The 20,270-nt window shown below is 38.6% G+C and overlaps 1 protein-coding gene across 12 annotated transcripts in view; it reads right to left on the bottom strand.

Moving 5' to 3' along the window:
- The window catches only part of PTPRK (protein tyrosine phosphatase receptor type K), a 402,245-nt gene that overhangs the window by 160,667 nt on the left and 221,308 nt on the right, over positions 1-20,270 (bottom strand). For all 12 annotated transcript variants that reach the window (XM_051612998.1, XM_051613001.1, XM_051613000.1 and 9 more), the window contains exon 7: positions 6,006-6,299. In XM_051612998.1, coding sequence (XP_051468958.1) covers positions 6,006-6,299 — 294 coding nt within the window. The remainder of the gene's footprint in view (positions 1-6,005; positions 6,300-20,270) is intronic.

Below are 20,270 nucleotides of genomic sequence, written 5' to 3'. Positions count from 1 at the left end.
AACAGAAGCTTTGAAAGGCAGGTGGCCACACTAGAGTCCACCTACCTAAGTCTGCCATGCAAATGCAAACTGAAGAGCATCAGTGTGATTTACTGCTGAATACGATCCTATACAATAAAGAACCAGCCATGAACACAGCATATCCCAAAAACAATGCACTGGAGAATTCAGGAAACCTATGTCTCATTGTATAATGAGACACTCACAATGTGGCAGGAAGTTTCCAGTTAGTGCAGAGTGAGCTTGCAGCTGCAAATACCAAAAAAAATGATACTAAGCAAGGCTGAATATAGCAAACAAAAGAAGTTGAAAACTAATTTAGAGAAGGTCAGTGTCTGAACTTGCAGTTTACTGCCAATTCAACTGAGTCATCAGCATTGCGCTCCTTTGAAAGAGAGGATACCATGCTTAATTTACACAATCTGACAAGAACTTGGCTAGGCAGTCTGCCTGATCTCCTGCTAGGTAACTCAGCTGCGCTATGGTCCTTTCTTATGGATATAAGCATCATTAGGATTCCATATGTGGTATGGGTATCTGAACAGTGGCAAACAAAATCATTAGCAGAGTGTGGTCACATGTGCCAGCTGATGGTCCAAAACAGGTAGTTCTTCTACAGGATACTCTCTCAGGAACAATTCTGCTAAAGGGAATATTATTAAGTTCTTTATTAAAGACTTTCGCCATTGTTTAAATACTTTCCCCCCCCCTCATATTATAGCCAATTGGTAAATCTATATGGAACAAGAGACTGCTGCATTTGGTATCAGCTAGCAAGATCTTAAATGTTTCAAATTACTACCTGGCCAAAAGCCCAGAAACAGTCATGAGTGCCAAACACATTGGTAAAAACAACAGCAACTTATAAATACTGGTGTAATATGGGCCTTTCTGCAATGACAAATGTAAAATATCTTTTTAAGTATCACTTTAATTTACTGTCAAGTTGTTCATCTTTAGCTTACTCGTGTTCAACTCATAAACAACATAAACATGAGTTATAAACCCACATAACTTAAGCACTCTAAATGTATTTAAGCTCTTTAAGCTATATAGCCTCTAATGATACCTGCTTTGAGGGGAAAAAAGTTAAAGATTCTGCTTGAAACACTAGGATAACTGCTCTTCCTTAAAGGTAAATATTTTCTCTCTAAGTTTTGAAAAAATTGAAATTATTGAAAATTACACATTTATCAGTACTTTTATTAGCTTTCAAAGATTTAAATAGTAACAGAAGATGCACTATGGCAAGAGACACAAACTAAGAGCGAGTTTATCCACTCAGTGATGTATTTTCCAGAATCTTTCTGTGATGTTGACTGTACCCAATATTACAAACCCACTGGCTCACACATCAACATCCAAAATTCTCATACTCAGCACACGTCAAAGTCTATAAATCAAAGCTCCTCACCTTGAACCCTCCACCTCCACTCTGCAAGAGTAAAAGACAACACCAGCTGAAGTAGCACTGTACACATCCCACATCAGCACGAGCAGATTCTATACTCCCCCGCCCCTTTCACTAAACTCACTTTAAAAATCAATTACAGTTTTTATGTAAGCAGAACAACAGCTTAGTTCTCCACATGGCCATGCAAGGCCACCTTCTCAATGCCAGTATCACTTTTGTTTTTCAGTATTTCTCCATGTTTTTTGGTGTTTGTTTTGTTGTGGATTTTTTTTTTTTTTTATTTGCTATAGGCGAATTCAGAGGCATCCTGTATTCTGTGTACATTGTTTTCACAGTTAATAAATGTGCAGATTGGGAAGAAATGCTTTGCTTTTGAAAAAGGCAGGTAGAAAGCAGCCCAGATCCCAAACCTTCAACTGCAGGTGATCATTTGCCAGTGGCTGCACCGCTGAACCAGCGTCTCTGCTACTGTGCCTGGAAGCTGATGGTCACCCACAGCTACATCTTCGTGATGGATAATGATACTGAACAACAGAATAGCAGTAGTAACAGTACTAATACTTAATAATAAAAAGTAATTATATTAATTAATAATAAAAAGTAATCCTAAAATATAAGCAATACATACTGTTCCATTCTCAGCTCTGATAAAGCTATGAAGATTCCCCCCTCACTAATTTTATTAATGAAACCAAATAATACAGGAGACACTTTACTAAAAGCAAGTAATTTGGAAAACAAACGAACACACCCAGGACTTTTTCTCCACCTGCTCTACAATTCTTCATGTTTTACTAAAAATCACACCCTTGCACCGAACTTAAGTAAAGTAGGAGTGAGCAATTCCACTGTGTACATATATTAAGCTTTGGATAGGCTGAACTATTGACCTCCTTTGCCACTAAAATATCAGTTAATCATAAAACTGAGCTGTGAGCTGTTACTCAGAAGTAACAGCCAATATAAGAGAGCAACTTCTAACTTATGGTTAATAAAGCAGGCTAAGTGCACAATTTCATATTACTACATATTTTCTACACCTCTCCAAAGCAAAGGCAATCACAACTCACAGGACACACTCAGAAGGACCACACTCCCCAAAGCCACAGAAAACAGCCTAAAGCATTACTTCTGATTAAAGTGCTATCCTCTGCCTTTCGTTTTGGTTTTAAGATACTTGAGAAGTGAATAACTTGAGCAATGACACTGGACAAAAGGCGTAATTGTAGTGAAATGAAGCCCAGGTGCCCCATGAGAATTGATGGGGAGGAAGGAGCCTTCAGCACCAGCAGCTTGAAATAATTTGTGTCTAACCACCCGTGGTCAGGAACACAACACTGTGCATGGCACCGACTTCAGCTGTGCTTAGAAATGGAAATACAAAGCACACACCTCACTTTTTCGGAGGATAATGTCAGAAAATACTGTTTGGCTTCACATATTTTAGCCTTACTGCAGCCATTTACAAACAACAAATGGCTTCACTTATTTGACTGCTCAGCACTAATTGCAGACTGATAGAACAACACATAAGTTATCTAGCAAAATGCCATCACTGAGGACAGATTATCTGGGAAATGCTGGGTAGACAAACACACTGTCGGAGGACTTTTAACTAGTGGAAGAATTATCTCTTCATTATAAAACAATTTTGTTTGGCATTAGCAGAAACATTTACTGAACCAGCCACCAGACACTGGTTTTGCTATTAAGAAGATGGAAAATGATCTAAATACCTAATAATAAATGTGCACATCTGATACCAATGTAAGTACAATAACTGCTCAAAGAGTTCAGAAGTAGGACACAACTCCAGCAAAGCACAGGCCAACTGATCAATAACATGTTATTAAGAAGTGTCATGAAATTATAAATACTGAATGAATTACGTGAAAAATCATTTTCAATCTTAATTTGAAAACAATGCTAATATTTGCTTAGATATTAAATAAACAGAAAGCAGAATACTAACCTGTTCTTATTGATGTGTCAGAGAATTTGCTATCACTGCTACTTGGAATGGAAACATTAAAAATCATCAGATCAATGTTCACTAATATATTCTAAAGCCACACAGACAATAGTCAAACTTCATGCTGAAAATTCATTTATTTCCTGCCACCCCATTTGATGCTGAGCGGATGATCAATTATAATTTGTCTCAGATTTTTAACTAATATGTGCAAAACTTATGGAAAATTAACAAAGAACAATGACAGAAAAGAGAGTATCCTTTTGAAAAATAAGTGATCTTCTCAGAAACAAGAATTAGGAATAATTGAATAATCTCCAGAAAGAAGATATTGCTGCAGAGGTGTCATCTAATACAGCAGAGTAAATCACCTGCCAGTCACTCGTACAATACCAGCAGCGGCAGCAGCCACTGCAGGGTGAGCTGCTCCATTATTAGCCTTACCTTTTCTTATAAATCTAATAAATCCTCTTCTGAAAAAATAATGTTTATGTTTATAGTTAGGCTTCTATGAGCAAAATATATATATAAAAAAATAAAAATTCATATTGATTTGGGCTTGCAGTTATCTTACAGAAGCCTTGAGTGAACTCTGTGGAAAAGGAAGGTCTGTCTGCATTTTACAGACAGGTAAGGAGGCAGCAGAAGTATTTGCTGCTCAACCTGATGCCATCCCTGGCTCATTCCTCATGGTGGGGACAATCCTTCAGTCTCCACAAACCCTTGCTGCCTCACCCTTTTTTTAACTGAAACTGGTTAACAGTAACATTTATTCACCTTCATTTTCACTGAGTAAGAAGAACCAGTCTTACAGCAAGGTAAACAGCTTGACATTCTCTTATTAAAATAATATTGTCAAAGAATTCTTTTCAACTGTTTTTTTTTTTTTTATCAGGTTCGCTTCATAGTGGACTAAACAGAGTTGAAAATTTGTCTCAAGCCAGACAAGATTTTGGTGCCTTGTATGTAAGCATTAACTTAAAAACAAATTAAAAATAAAATGACACCCACAATAACATTCTTTCCCCTAGCTGGCTTATAAAATATATCACATAACTCATTATTTCTTTTGTTTTCTTCTTCCATTAAAAAGCTTCAGTCTGTCACACACTGAATAACAGAAATTCTATTTTTTTCAAGCATTGGGAAAAAGAAATGAAAAATTTGGGACCTGTTTGTTTTGGCTCAGTCTCTTTAAAACAGAGGCTCTTTTCACATCTCTGTTATTTCAGAACAATGTCTAAGCTAATTCAATGCAACTATAAAATCAATGATTTAACCTTACTTAGATCTCAACAACTGTCATCTTAACCAAGATGGACACACAGATCTTTTTAGTTCATAGGAAAACCAGACTATATTATAAATGAGATCACAACTTTAAAAAAAAAAAAAAGCCTTCAGCTTAGTCTTGTTCCAGCTGTGTGCCTCTGCTTCTGCCAGTACTATGCTCCATTTCAAAAAAGACTGATTTTCTGGGATTCATACCTATTGACTTAGTGCATTTCAAGTTCTGGCTTGTAATCCAGACCCTGAGCCTATTCCTTAAGTAAGCAAGAGGTCATCCAATGCTAAAAAAGAACTTGCATAGCTGTTCCATCCAGGTCTCTCACCAACTTGTGAAAAAAGTATTTCATTTATATTTCCATTTTATATAAGCATACATATCCACAACACATAGAAATCTGCAACTGCAGCTCTTCTTTCTTACTATTTTAGTACAGGTTTGAATAGACTGTTATCAGCACTCTGCTAAATCTAATATAGTGCAAACTTTAAAATATTGTAAGCAAGGTCCTGAAAAACCTGAGATGAGGAAAAAACCCCCACAATTTAATTTCCACTTATTTGCCTCCCAGTCTGATATTCAAACGTGTAATTTTTCTCCTCTTCAACTATAAGACACAGGCATTATCTTTCTTCTTATGAAAGCTGAGATTTAAAAAAAAAAAAAAAAGTAGTATTAGAAGGAACAGCATATAACACAAGTTGGCAGTGCTTAATCTTCTTGGTGCTGGCCTCGCAGGGTGACTCAAAAAAACTAGAAGCAGACTGCAAGGTTCAGCAGCACACGATTTTGGCAATGGTAGGTCAAGAAATGGAGAAAATAAAACATTCTACTAGTATTTGCTACTGTATTTTAGGCGTTGTCAGAGATTCTGGCAAGCCATGCAGATACACTTGAAAAAAGGAAAAAAAACGACCAAAAATACAGTACTTTTTTTTTTTTAATTCTGTCTTAAAAACATTCTTGTTCTATGTAAGTGCCTTTATGTGCAAGTTTACTTAAAGTGTAAGTGAAAATATTAAGCGTAAAAAACAGGTGGTTTTCCCTTTCTAGAAATGGTACGTCTCCTTCCTTGCATGAGAAGTGAAAGGCTTTCTTAGCTTTCTAACATCCCACCTCCTAACCTATCTCCCAGAGTTAACAAATAGCAACCTAGAGAGTGACCAGGCAAAGCAAGGGACACAGCAAATCCACATTGGTCCAGAAACTTGGAGATCCTGTGATTGCCAAGGGAAACCTTAAGTTCTGCTGCAAGTTAATTAGAGCCAAACCTGCCAAACAATTAAATAATTAAATAGTTTTGTTTGGTTTTATTTCAAAGACACACTCACCTGCACATTTGGTCCTAGTGATGAGTGGTGGTCCTGGCTGTCCAGTCCCACCTTCACCTGGTCTGGTGAGCAGGACCCGAATCTCATATTCCGTGTCAGGGTCCAAGTGCCAGAGCTTGTAAGTCGGCGCGTTGACAGCATGGGTTTCAGTCCAGCTCCCAGACGTCATTCGGTACTCCACTTCCTTCAGGATAATGGGTCCATCCCCAATGATGGAATTGGCATTCAGCTGAATGAGCAAGTACGTGGGCCCAACACCCAGCAGCTGTGGGGGGGCTATCGGCCGAGGAGGCTCTGGAGGGGACACAAAAAAACCAAACAAGTCAGTGATAAAGCAAAAGCTGGAAAATCATTTAGGAGGGCTCTTTCCACAGAAAGTTCTCAGGTTTTGGTCAGCAAAGAATTCAAAACTAGGAAGTAAAATCAAACTGACATCAACAAAGAAGAGCTGAGGAGAATTTCAGCAGATGGAAGCAAGCGGCGCATCACTGGCATCTGCCCAATGCTATTTTTTCCATTTAAAAATCTCAGCTAGGGACCACAAAATCCTATCTGACTTATATATTGCTACTTCTCAACATTTTTTCTGAAAAATATCTGGGTTCATGCTCATTTATACGGTTTACTATGGTGACAACTTAAGATTTTCATAAACATAAGTGATTTGCTTTTGTTGGTAGAAGCCATGCATATCCTTTTTATTAAGAAACAGTTGCTATAGTTGATACACTAGCACTGCACAGAAAATTCTTAAAAATGAGTATCACTGCAGTTCACTTTAAATCCACCAGATGCAGTTGGGGTAAAAGATATAGATACCTCCTACAGGCATTCAGAGTACTCTGAACTGCAAAAAAGTGTCAGAATGACAAAATGATGATGGATACTATAATATATAATATTATTTTACTCTTCAGTAACTTACTACTGATTTAGAAATGCAAACAATACTACAAACATTGCCTATGGTCTTTCCTGTTCTCATCAACCTTGCAACACAGTTGTGAAGTGAAAAGCAATGATGTACCAAACAGTGAAGAGAGATTCCCCCTTACCCTGAGAAATGTTTATGCAGAGAAGCAGCAACTTGTCTCAGTGTGATTTAGTTTAAAAAACAAATCACAACCAACCTGCACTTTTCTAATAAAATGAAGCCACTGATAAACACGGAAGGTTCATTTTCATTCCAGATGGCTCATATTTCAGCTCATTTGTTTCAGTTAATTAGGCAACAATGCTAAATTCAATGCACATGGGGGTTTCACACAGCAGCCATGCAGAACTAACAATGAGGCAACTCCGAGCAAGTAGAGGGGATCTCATGGCCATTACATCAAAATTAACATTTAACCCCAGACCATAAGTTTTCTCGAGAGTGGGGGCCTTCTCATTTCCACTCCCCTGGCCCCTCTGCACAAGAGAAGTTAAGACACAGAAGCATTGCACATATTCTGCCTCACAGGAATGATGCCACCAATGTCACTGACAGAACCAGTGAAGGAGGTGGTGCTGATGGAGGGGCTGGCAGAGGGCATCCCAGACCTCCTCTAACATTCCACCCTTCCTGCATAGGGAGGTTTCACTAACAACTCCCTGGTTCTCAAGTCCAGCAGTAAAGTTTCATCTAAGGATAACAGAGCTGGCTCTCAACAGTGTATTTACCACCTCTGTAAGCAACCAGGTTTCCTACATTTCAGTACAAAATTATTTATTGTGGACTTTTTTCTAAATTAGCTACATCTCAAGTTACTCAGTTTGGACTCCAGGGAATCTGTGTACCTCCCATACCAGTGGCAATCACAGCCCAATTTCTTCTCCCAGAGTGAAAAGTTGAACACTCTAAAGTGTTCCCATTTCAGCTTCAGGATATATAAAACTCTACAAAGTATCTCAATTAATTATGAACATGTTTTACTCCTTTTTGGCAAGAAATGTGCATACGAACTAACTCAGATCCCTACCTACATCAAAGAACAGAAATGCAGCCGGGCTAATGAGGGCACTTTATTTGCTGTGGAACTAACACATTAAATGTCAAACTAATGAATTCTAAGGTCAGTGCATATTAGGGAAGAAAACATAAACGTTGATGAGCATGATGCACTACCAACTCCAAGTTATAAACCTCTAAAACATAAGGCTATGGTTAGAAATACACACTTTGATTAAGTGCACAATTATCACAAATAAAACCTCCCATTAATGAGACTAATATACCATTGCATATTAAATTTTTATGTTAAGAGGTAAAGCATATTCTTATATTAGCATATGCTGCTTTTTTTTTTTTAAGCTCTTGAGGACAAGGAGACTTATTTATAAAGTCTCTCCCAGTTCCAATAAATTATGTATGAATTTTAATCAGTTAGCAAACGAACAAGTAATTGTTCTGCAGCTTTATTAATATTCTTCATAATACAATATACTATCAAAACCAGAGGTGAGGTGCAACCAGAAATCCCAAAAGTACACTAAGTATCAACTGAAGCATGCAATCCCAATATACCACGATAAACTTTTCTGATGTTACCCAATTAACTTTCTATTAATTATACTAATTCATTATTCTATAACTGGATCCATCAAATATTTCCCAATTATAATTTCAAATCACATAATTTCCTTTTATATATACAGCAACCTGAAACTTCTATGGTTTAAAAACTCCTCTTGATAACTGTAAGACAGAACTAAGCCTTTATTAATGTGTTGGTTGCCACTCCCATAGCAAATGTCACACGTACAACAGTAGTCCTCTTTCAGTGGGTTTTAAACACAATTGCGATCCTTCAAGGAGCTAATATTGCTGGCTTTTCACTCCACCAATCTGCACCTATCTGACAGCAAAGAACACTGTTTTGCAGTGTCCGGAGAAGATAGGACACCAAAAACAAAAATGCTCTTATATGAGGTATGGGGGGGGTAATAAGGAAAAAAAAAAAAAAAAAAAAAAAAAAAAAGAAAAAGAAAAAGAAAAAAAGAGATGAGAGATCCCCAAAGAAAATTACCCACTCCAAATTGGTCTGGTTTATAAACAATATAAAAACAACAGCTTTAGCCAAGACAAGTGACAGCTTTGGAGGAGAGAGCCTGGCTCAGAGGCAGTGTTGCAGGAAGCTGAGGTTCACCAGTTACCCTTCACACCAGCCCCTCTCCTGCCTGGCTCTGCCAGGCACTCTGCCTGCAGATGCTCCCTACTCAAAGGCATTTTGTAGCTTCCAGTCACATCCACCCACAGCCAGGTCAGGTAACACAGAGACCTCCCTCCATCCCCCCACTGCCCTAGTCGCTGCAACCAAACTGGAGAATTTTACTCCTTATTTCAGCCAGAAAACAAACCCTCAATGATTATGAGTAGATGTGGCTAAGGCACGTGGTGTTCCTAGTAAGCAAGTTTCTTTGAGCACAGTTCCTTTTTTCTTGGCCATGGACCTTTTGTGAATAGCCATGAAGGTTCTAAACAACATTCTATGAAAAAAATATTTAAACCCATGGATGGTTTATAAACTCATCAGTAGAATCATGACTACAATAGGTATTTAAGACTTTCACACTAAGCAGTCTGAATTAAGACCCTGCATGGTGAGCTTGGGTTCTTCCTTTGCTAAGCACAAATTTAAGAATTGCTTTTCCAATGTAACCAGTTTAATTACTGACTCATTTTCTGACTATATGTTTTTAGCCACTGTTTAAAGGTGTTAAATCTGACTAATCCTTTGCAGTACACATGGCCATTAACATCTCTGAAATACTATATAAAAAGAGCACTTGTACATCTGCGAGACAAAGTATTTTCATGCATAGCATTTTGCAGTATGTGGCCAGTTCTAGTTTTGACATAAAATGCCCACAGCCAAGTTAATAAAAAATTAAGACTGACATTTCATCAGTACAAAGTTCCCATTCTGCTGAGCTACTAGCAGTACATTATGCTCACATCAGTATGTATGACATTACATATTAAAGGTACTGTGATATTTAGGCACCAATGACTAGAATAAGCATGCAGCATCAACCCCAGCCATACGTCTTCATCCAGTTAAGCAGTTGTTTCATATTCTTCATATTAAATATTGTATGCAATTATGTCTTTATGAACAGAAAAAAAAACAAAAAAAAAACAACCAGGAAAGGTCACCAGTGTCATTAGTACAGTAACTAGTATGTATACAACACATGCCTTCATTCTTGAAACTCTCTGTCCCATCCCTGCCTCACATGGCACATCTGGACATAGATACCCTGTGAGCACCCTTCGCTCACACACGCAGTGTGCCTTCCCTCTGGTGACACCATGTTCATTGGTCAAATATCTGACACAAAGCTATACAATTGGTATGCTGATGGATAGCAACAGTTTTAACTCAACACATACAATAGGGGTTGCTATTAATCATAAAAAGCTTGATTTTTACAGGTACGAGAAAGTACTCATTTATTAAAAGAAGCCCAACTTCAGCATCACCCCTCCAGAAATGTAAATCAGTAGTTGTTAACTGTGTCACAAACTGTCAAGAAAGCAGGTAACTCAAATGAATACAGATTTCCTTTCAATTTTTTTTTCACAATTCAGAGAAACAAATAAATAGATAAATACACATAAACACAGGTAATACTGGATGTTCCAGGGAGAACAGCAGACATGCCTCCACAAATGACTTGAGACTGACTCAGCTCCCACCTAGATCAAACCGATTTCTCCTTGTAGGGAACCTTCTTGCAAAGCCATTTAAATATGTCTGCACATCTCTTCTAAGTACTCCAGGTTTCTAAGTGAGGTTCAGTGCCTGACTTGCACTGGCTAGGTATATAGTTAGAGCACGATCTTTGCCACACAAAGCTCCCTGGGACCAAGGGCCCTAGAGAGTGCAGAAACACCCCAGCTTTCTCAAAGGGGCCAGGGCATACAGGCCATGTGGAAAATCCCTGCTTGCCAGGAGCTGGCCCTGTGCAAAAGCATGCTGCTGGGTTCCAGATTGCACATGGAGATGTTGTGGCAAAGCTGCGTCAGAAGACCCACGGCGTGGAGCCAGAAGAGCGTGGGGAAGTGGGCTGCCAATTGCCTGCCTCAGCTGTAACTTTCAGTACTCTTCCTGTACTGGAAGATTACATATGGCTTTAAGGATTCACACATTTTTAAAAAATATTGAAAAACTGAAGAATGAGGAACGTTTGTGTAACAGTTGGAGAAAATGTATGAGATTAAGCAGAAAGAATTACAGTAGTCAAGTACTTGCAAGGAAACAAAATTCTCAGTCTTAAAAGCGGGTTAATCCAATGGAAAAAAAGAATTAACAAGAAGCAGTGACTGAAAGCTTAAATTCAAATATGGTATTAAGCCACAAATTCAACAGTGAGAATAGTAACCGACGAACAATACTTGGTAATATTGTAGGAAATTCTGCATTCTGAGTGTTTTCAGTCAAGGCTGGATGACTTATAAATTATAGGTTAGGGGAAATAATAGAAGATGGTAACAATATGTAAGGCTCTCAGGAAATACAACTGAAATAAAGTATGTGGTCATGAAGGTGGTCATAAAATGAGCTATGAAAAGTTTAGGGATTAAAAAAAAAAAACATGGAAATTTTCAGTAAAAATAGTCACTTTCTTTTATTTTTAGGAAAATCATTCCACATATGGCATCTCTTCAATATGAACTAGAAATATTTTTATTCAGCTCTCCAAAACGGTTAGGAAGCACTGCTCTGCTAGGAAAAAACCAAACCAAAACAAAAACAGAATTTAAGACAAAAAAGGTTTACTTTGAACTTATGCCTGCCCTGGAAGGACACCTGGCTGTCTTCTATGCTGACAGCAGACTGACAAGACTTATCGCCCCCAGCACCAACAAAAGCTGCATTAACACAAAAAGGGGCTTTACCAAGGAAAAGAAGAAGCACTACAGAAAGCAGTACTTGCCTGATGAGAAATTCTTCTACTGAGTTAAAAAAGCAGGTTAACGCAGGGGATTGAGGGATCCCAAGCTGAAAGTACAGATCTGACTGATGGCAGAGGTATCATGAACCTTAAGAGTCACAGAAAGCCTCTGTGGTTTAATTTTCCAACAAGATCTTGTTTTCACTTTCTCTGTGTGACAGACTACACTCACAGCTCAGTCTGTCACCCTATACATGCCATCTCTAGTGAGTCGTTAGGTCCTTAATGGTTTTGTTGTATAACATACAGAAGACAAATAAAAACCACAACAGCCTATGCATCAAAGAAATTTCCTAACACACTCAGGACAGTTTATTAATGGGAGTTGAGTACTCTACTGGGCTTCCAAAGAGAATGGGGGGGGGGAAATAAATAAAAAATCTGTCACTCTTCTAACTTAAATTTTTCTGCATTAATAAGAACACGTCTCTAGACCTTCTAACCACTAGCCAAGAATGTACGAGAGGTCCAATAAACAAAAGCTCCACCAGAACAATCTTGACTAACCAATCCAAAGATGTAGACACGCATGCATCCTTAAATAGAGAAATGCTGCTGTTAGGGTCTTTGCTTACAGGACTCTTGCTTGCACACCATAATAGTGGTACTTGATTTTTTTCACCTGGGCAGCCCACCTTATTACTGTGGCAAAGGAGGAGAGTGAGCAGAAGCTCATTCTAGGTCAGAAACACCATGTGTTAGCTACACAGATTGCTCCTGCCCAATAGCCATGATGCATGCAAAAAACATCAGCATAAAAGGAGCCGGTGCTCAAGCAAGTCTTCAGTTGCTGTAGGGTTGCTTGCAGAAAAGGAAGGGGTTGGAGTGAGAGGCAGCTGCCACAACAGCCATTTCAGTTCCCTGTCAGCTCCCAAACTCTTTTTGCCTCAAGGGTTACACTTTTGTCTACCACTTCCCTACTGTTCCAGTTAGGTAGATTGTATTGGTTACACACCACCAGCTGGACACGAGCCACCACCGCCCAACCCATGCTTCGACCTGTGTTTCACCTTGAACGATAGTCAGGCACAGTGGAAGTCAAAACTAGGCTTCAGCAGGATGCAGCACACGTTACACAGGCTGCAGGAGGGCACACTTGCTTAAACCAGCTGTAGCACTCAACACACAAGAGACCTCAGAGGAGTTTTAGAATCACCTCCTCTGCTCCAAGAACAAACACTGGTTATAGATTCATACAACAAAAACCTTCCAGCAGCAAGCCCTTTGGAGTTCTCACAGGCCTTGGACGTTCTTCATGTTTAATTACTATTTCCCTAAGCCATTGCTTTGCTTCTCAATTTGTTCATAAACTCATTTACTGTTTCTGCAAGACATTTTTTTGTTTGTTTTGTTTGTTTTCCCGATTTTCCTCAATGGTCAAAAACTTCTCTCTGCTCATAAAGTTTAACCCATTTCAACAGCTGCTTTATTTTTCTACAATGCTACTTTTTTCCTGATCAAAAAGCTTCTATTGCTCCCACCTTTCTTTTCTGCAGACAACTTGGAGGAAGCATGTATTGTGAGTTTCTGCTGCCCATGCAATTAAACACCTCCTCCCAAAAATATACTTAAGGCAGGAAAGACCTTGTCAGCAAACACCCGACTTCAACATATTATGCAATGTAATGATTTAATGTAGAAAATCATGTAGAAATCGGTAGGTTTGTGCAGCAAAGTGTTCCAAATAGTCATGCCTTTATATTTTTTCTAAAAACAATCAAAAGCTAATCCAGACTTATCTCAGCTGCTGTCCTGCAACCGTAAGTAATGGTGGCTGCATGGAGAAACTTGAGCAGCTTGCAATCTAATATTCTGCCACAAAGCTTTTTCTCCAGCTCTTTTTCTTTTTCACGATGCTTATGCACAATTAATTCCTCTGTCTCCAGGAACAGTTTTTCTTGAGAATTTAAAATACAATTTACCACAACTGTTCAGTATCTGGCACTAGTGGCTACTCCTGATGTTGAGACACAATACCTACAAAATGTTACATTTTAATTAAGAGAACTAGTTGCCTGGAACAAAAGAACTCATTCTCAGCAATAGTTTAGTGACCAGGTCGTGACAAGTGATTTATCCAACTCATGTTAGAGAGTCTGCAAGACCATTTTCATTGTTTTTTATTACTTGAAATGGAAAAATGAAAATAATCTCTTTTAAGCAAACATTCAAAATAAATATTTATAACACAGCGAGATACAGTTTATTACCTAGACAAGCAGTTAGTGGAGAAAAACCAGCAACAAACAGAAACGGCAAACTGAGCAGTGGTGCTGGCTTAGGTAGGCTACTGACATATTTCACCATAATATCGTCTCTAATTTTAGGTCTGCAAACGGGGATACTATGTCACAAGCTCACCTCAAATTACTGATTATCTTTGAGCACCTGCCTAACATATCACATTTGTGTGATAAGTATAACAAAGTCTGCAAGCTCACACAGCTAAAATGTATCTAATTAAGTGAGGCTGCCGTTACTGACCACCTGAAGTGCTGAAATAAGAATTATTTTGACAGTGAAAACTGCTAACTTCTGCATAGTTATTTTATATCCCATGCATCACTGTGGCATTTTATTCACCTTGATTTGAAACACCACTGCATTTATTTTATCTTCCTTTCATTTAAAGGAACAGTGTGCAGCTTTAGCATTATCAGCAGAAGTAGTAAACAAGGTTAAGATCATGCCCAGCTTAAATGTAAAAAAAAAAAAAATAAAGTATCTCTAAAAACTGGAGCATGTCATCACTCTACACAGTTTATGAACAGAACACATGCCTATTTATTGAATGACAGTAGGCCATACTATTCTAGGAATCAATTAGACAAGTATAACATATTTTGTCAAAAAGACTGCATTGTGTTAAGACATTTATGCAGTACACTCCAAGAAAAATTAGTGTGTAAGAAAAAGAGGCACGTGTAATGACAAAATGAGAAGACATTAAAATCTTTAAAAAATTAAAAACAAAACAAAAAACTCACTATAAATGAGTCATCTACAGAAATGTCTCAGGCAAAGACTTTATCACAATGACTTCTTTATCCGTATGTATCATTAACTCCCTTGAGAGCTCAATGTTGAGATTACTGTTGGAAATAAATATTTTATCTGCTTCACTGTCAGGAACCAGCAGGTTAAAAACAAAATTTAATGCCATCTTCAAAAATTGGTACCTCCCATGAAAGAATTAAGCTCAACCCTACAAGGGTTTGCAATGGGTTATTTGGCGATACTGCATTCTGCATGCGTATCCACATGCTGTCAGTGATGAGAAAGAATGAAACTTGAGATTAGGGAAAGAAAGCCTGAAGAAGGACAAACTATTATTTTAGGGATTCTAGGAATTTCTTTTACAGAGTTATGTAATGAGCATATAATTTGCTTTTTATTCCTGGTTCCCTATTAGTTGGATTTTTTTATTTTATTTTTTTAAGTTCCAGTTTGAAGTGGCTCAATAAACTGCTTTTGTCAAGATTTCTGAACTGTTGATGTATCTGCTGATGCTGTGGTCACCCTCACAGTCAGTTCACTGCTTGGACAAACAGGACAGATACTTTCCCCTGGACAAATGTTACAGTGATACATTTATAATCAAACTCAGATACTTCTAACACCCTGCAAGAAAACGAGAGCATTTCAGTGGAATTCAGTGATTAAAAAAAACCCCCACAATTAACACCTGACTAGACTCTTCATCTCTGTAACTATAAAACTTGAAAGCTGAAAGAACCCACCCAACCAGTACTCCTGGAGATCAGTGACACCATCTACCCTATCTGCATGAGGCTATCAATAACCACTTGGAGGTACCTACATGCAGCCCAGGTGTATTTCTTGGGTAAGGTGAATCTTCGTTCAACTCACGACAAAGCTGCCACCTGGGAGATCTGCACTTCCCTGCATACAAATGGACCCTTCTGCCAGCGTGTTTGCCTGGCCTGGAAGACTATGTCTCACTTTGGAAGTCACATTCTGTCTGGCTAGTGCTAATCCAAAGTTTTGTCATCAGCCTTCCTGAATGCCTTCCAAATGACAGAGAAAAAATGTTTCAGATAGTGGTAGCATGGTCTTATGGCCAGGCAGAATTCAAAACGGTATCATGCTCTTAAAGTGCAATGAGCTGTACACATTGCTGTACCTGAGGGAACTGAAAAATAAAATACCTGCAGCTGAGAAGAATAGCTGGCCTGGCTTTGGTTTCCAAGTATTTACAGGTTTATTTAATAGTAATTACAGAACCTTCAATCATGTAAGAGGTGAGACATGGACATCTTACTTTCTCAGTTCTCCCTATCCCTTGGTAACTTACCTGCTCACCTGGCACTTAAGGTACCATTAGCATTCCCAGAAGTGTACATTGCAGTGTAGTACCTGTGCAGGTTGTTCAGTAGGACAGCCAAGTGCCTGCAAGCTGTTTGCATACATACATGGTTGCGTGACAAGTCACATAGCTGAGGCTGCTCCTACCCCTCCACATCACACTGTTCTCCCTCAACTTTACCTGTCCAGCAGCACCCTGGGGCTCATCTCAGCAGCCGAAATTCCTCCTCCTGTGTCTCTGTGTCTTTCACCTTCTGGTTTTAATGTAAGCATTAACCCAAACCATGGACCTTGAAGCACAGAGGTGGAAGAAGGAAGGAAGAAAAGCAGCTCACACACCATGTTATTGAGGTCAGACCATCACAAATGGGCAGGGGGCAGAGATAAATGTAAACCTTCCTCTTCAGACCTGCAGGGCATCCAGGCTGTGCAACAGGATAAATAATGTCTCCATTCTCAGGTATCCCATTTCACCCAAGTTAAAAGCTTTCTGTTGGCACTTCAATACTACCATCAAAGGAAAAATGGATACAATTTAGTATGTGGGTTACACATTAATGATTATCTAGAGATGTGTGTGCTCAGACTATTAAAGGCTATCATGAAAAAATGACAGAATCCATCACTTCTGAGCAAACTTGCTTTTGAGGGGCTGTTTCCTTGCTCAAATCCCTCTATTTCTTTCATAACCTTTTCCAAGACACATTTAGATGTTCGCACCAGCAATACCTTCACATTTCTTATTACAGCATGCCCAAATATTTCTTGCCAAAAGTACCAGAAGGCAGCCCACTGGAATGACAGAGAGGGGGCTAATTTTAGAAGGCACTGAGACACTTCCCTCAATCTATGCAATGAACAACAGAAACCAAAATGGAAACCCACTTAGTTAATTTTACACCAAAGTTTCATATCACAGATGTGAATTACACATCATCTAATGCCTACCTGAAAGGGCAACCTTGCTCCTCCACTTCCCACCACCAGTGTCACATGCAGAGCCACTGTTCTACTCTGTACCTAAGGCAGTTTAGTTTTAAAACTGATCTTGGACAGGGTGTACATGGAGGTTTCGTTTTCCTGGGTCACTGAAGCAATTCTCAGTGGCTTCAAAAATGAGCCAGTGTCATCACAGAAGCAGGAACACAAGTCCAGGTGCTTCCGAGGGCAAGGACTGAGACTTTTTTCAGCAGGTGCTGGCTATGAGATCTGCTGAGCTTTACCTTGAAAGCCAGCTTCAGAAAGGTATGGAGGGGAAAAGGATAGCCAAAAGGAACAAACGTCTTTGCCACAGCACCAGATGGTAAGAAATACCTATGAAATGAAGGGAACAGGAAACCAAGCAGCTGCCCAACTTATCATCGCCAAATAGGTTTTGACTGTCATGAAAAGCCTGGAAGAACTTTCTAGAGAAACAAATCAGAACAAAAATCCTCACCACTCCTGCACACTAGTAAGAAACATTATGATACAAGTTTTTTAAAGGAATGAACAGAATATAATAATTTATTAAGAGTTTTGATAATGCAGTGCTGTGAAGTAGAAAAAGAAGTGTAAAGTTGGTGATGGAATTCTTACGTAGTCAATGGAGAGGGGTGAACAGCTCATTTATGTAATGAGAACAACTTCACTTGTGAGAGGCAAAGATGTTGTAAGGGCTTTTTTTAGCTGGTGCAACAAAAAATGGGGAATACCTGCCTTTGAAAGGGAAAGCAGAACACTAGATTAACAGAAAATTAGAAATTAACGGAGAACTAGATTAATGGCTACATCAGAGATGCTTTGTTTCCAAAGCATGACATTTTCTGTGGACTTTTATTACACGTAGCATTAAGAGAAGGACTAATGGCTTTAAACGGAAAGAGGGCAGATTTAGGCTAGACATTAGGAAAAAAATCTTCACTGAGAGGGTGGTGAGACACTGGAACAGGATTGCTCAGGGAGGCTGTGGATGCCTCATCCCTACAAGTGTTCACCGACAGGCTGGATAAGGCTTGGAGATACCTGGTCTAGTGGGAAATGTCCGGGCCCATGCAGGGGGGGTTGGAACTAGGTGATCGAAAGATCCCTTCCAATCCAAACCATTTTATGATTCTGTGAAAATAGGGTGTATTTTGACCTAAAAAGTATTTACACCGGTTATATTGGGATATTTTCATAATCTAATTTTTCAGGTGGAGCTTTTCTGTTCAAGAGTTGGAAAATCAGTTTATTGTGAAGTATGATAGCATTGCTATGAAGAGGGTGTCCTTGTAACGAAATTGACACAGTGCACTGAATCCCAAATTCACTACAGTACATAAAAGCATAGAAAGCTTAAAGATGAGTATGTGTATTAGATTATTTGGATTGTAAAAATATATTCTGAGGAATAGTTAATAGAAGCTTTTTTATGAGTTGATAATATCCTAATATTGTTTTGTTGCAACAAAGAATTGCAAGTACAAATATGACAAAAACACACCAACCAATAACTCTGGAATAGCAACTGCCTGAGTACAGTACCAGCATCTACACTCTGCATCTTATTTCTACTGACAACATTTGCTTTTATGTAGTAATATTTATGTGCTTAATGTGACAACTTCCATCACCAAAAATCTGACCAGAAAGTCACTACTTGTCTTTCTGGTCTCACAAGAAACAGACCCATTCAATCATAACCTAATTGGATAATCAATAAGCTAGAACTTTCAATGTGCTAGCTCAGCCTGAAGAGAACCTGTGTGTTCTCATATTTGCTCATTAAAATATTAGTAAGTTCATTACTAATTTTTTGATACATACAGCTTCTTATTCTACTACTGCATATTTTAATTCTTGAATTTGATGCTAATCAACATCTCTTCAGGCTGAGTGAGCACATTCAAAGTTCAGTAACTAACCTCATGTAGCCATGCAAGAAAGGCAAACAAAATCAACAACACTACAAAAATAATGAGAAAAGAAATTACTAGGGCAGAAATTGGACGGTACAGCTTTCCTCTCCAAATACAAGATCCACTGGTAGTAATAAGAGTTTATAATAATATATAACATTACAGAGATCGCTACCTTCAAAGATTACACAAGTAAACTATGCTGTTTATTAAATTCAGATTGCCTGCCTGTGCATGTTGGCATTTTATCTAAGACTGTGTTTGCTGTGTCTGCATGTTGAACCAAAGCTGCTAAGAACACATCACAATGGTTCCTGGAGACAAAAATAAATCAGATGCCATCGCATTACCAGTTAAATAAACAGGAATGGTGCCTTGAAGAAGCCCTTACATTTTACGTAAGTATTAGCAACAAAAGCATGAAACCATGGGGAAAAAATGTTGCCTTAATTTTATCAGCAAGTTCTGTTGGCCCCAGTACACAAAGCTAGTAGCACTTTTCCAGGAATTTTAAATACCACTTTTTCATGAAGACAAGCAAGTCATGACTCTTCCTGCCAGATCCCAATGTCCTGCCTCAAACTTTTGATGTGAGTGTTCTTGAAGGAGTTTGTTTGTTTGTTTCAATAACTGCAAGTACCAGGAAACCTCTCTCATGGGACATGCTACACTTCTGATAAATGTGGTTTCAGGGAAAGAAAGCAGTTCTGTCAGCTCAAAGGACTGGCGAAGTTGCCCCACTGAACTCTATTTAAGCTTCTATCTTTGGATCCAAATAATTATCTTGCCTGCTTTCAACAAAGTCTTTGCCTTTTATTCACCCTCCTCCCACCCTATAAAGGGAAAGTCAAGCTGGGTTTAGAGAAACATTTAGAATAAGTGCACATAACTTTATTCTAAGCTTAACAAGCCACAACACAGCATTTTAACATTAAAAAAAAAAAAAAAAATCCCCCAAACCTTCCACTTGTTATTTAAAGTAGCTTTTCCTTCCAAATTTCACTTCACTTTTATTTTAAGAAGTTAAACAGTTTGGCCACTGAACTGAGAAGTCAGTGATCAGCTAGATGTGCATCTCCAAGCTCTCCCCACCACCAGGCTGGCACAGTCTCTTTTCCTG

This window comes from Apus apus, chromosome 3, assembly GCF_020740795.1.
Source record: "Apus apus isolate bApuApu2 chromosome 3, bApuApu2.pri.cur, whole genome shotgun sequence".
In the NCBI taxonomy this organism is placed as follows: domain Eukaryota; kingdom Metazoa; phylum Chordata; class Aves; order Apodiformes; family Apodidae; genus Apus; species Apus apus.
Note: the sequence above shows the minus strand (reverse complement) of the source record. Positions and strands in the feature narration are given on the sequence as shown.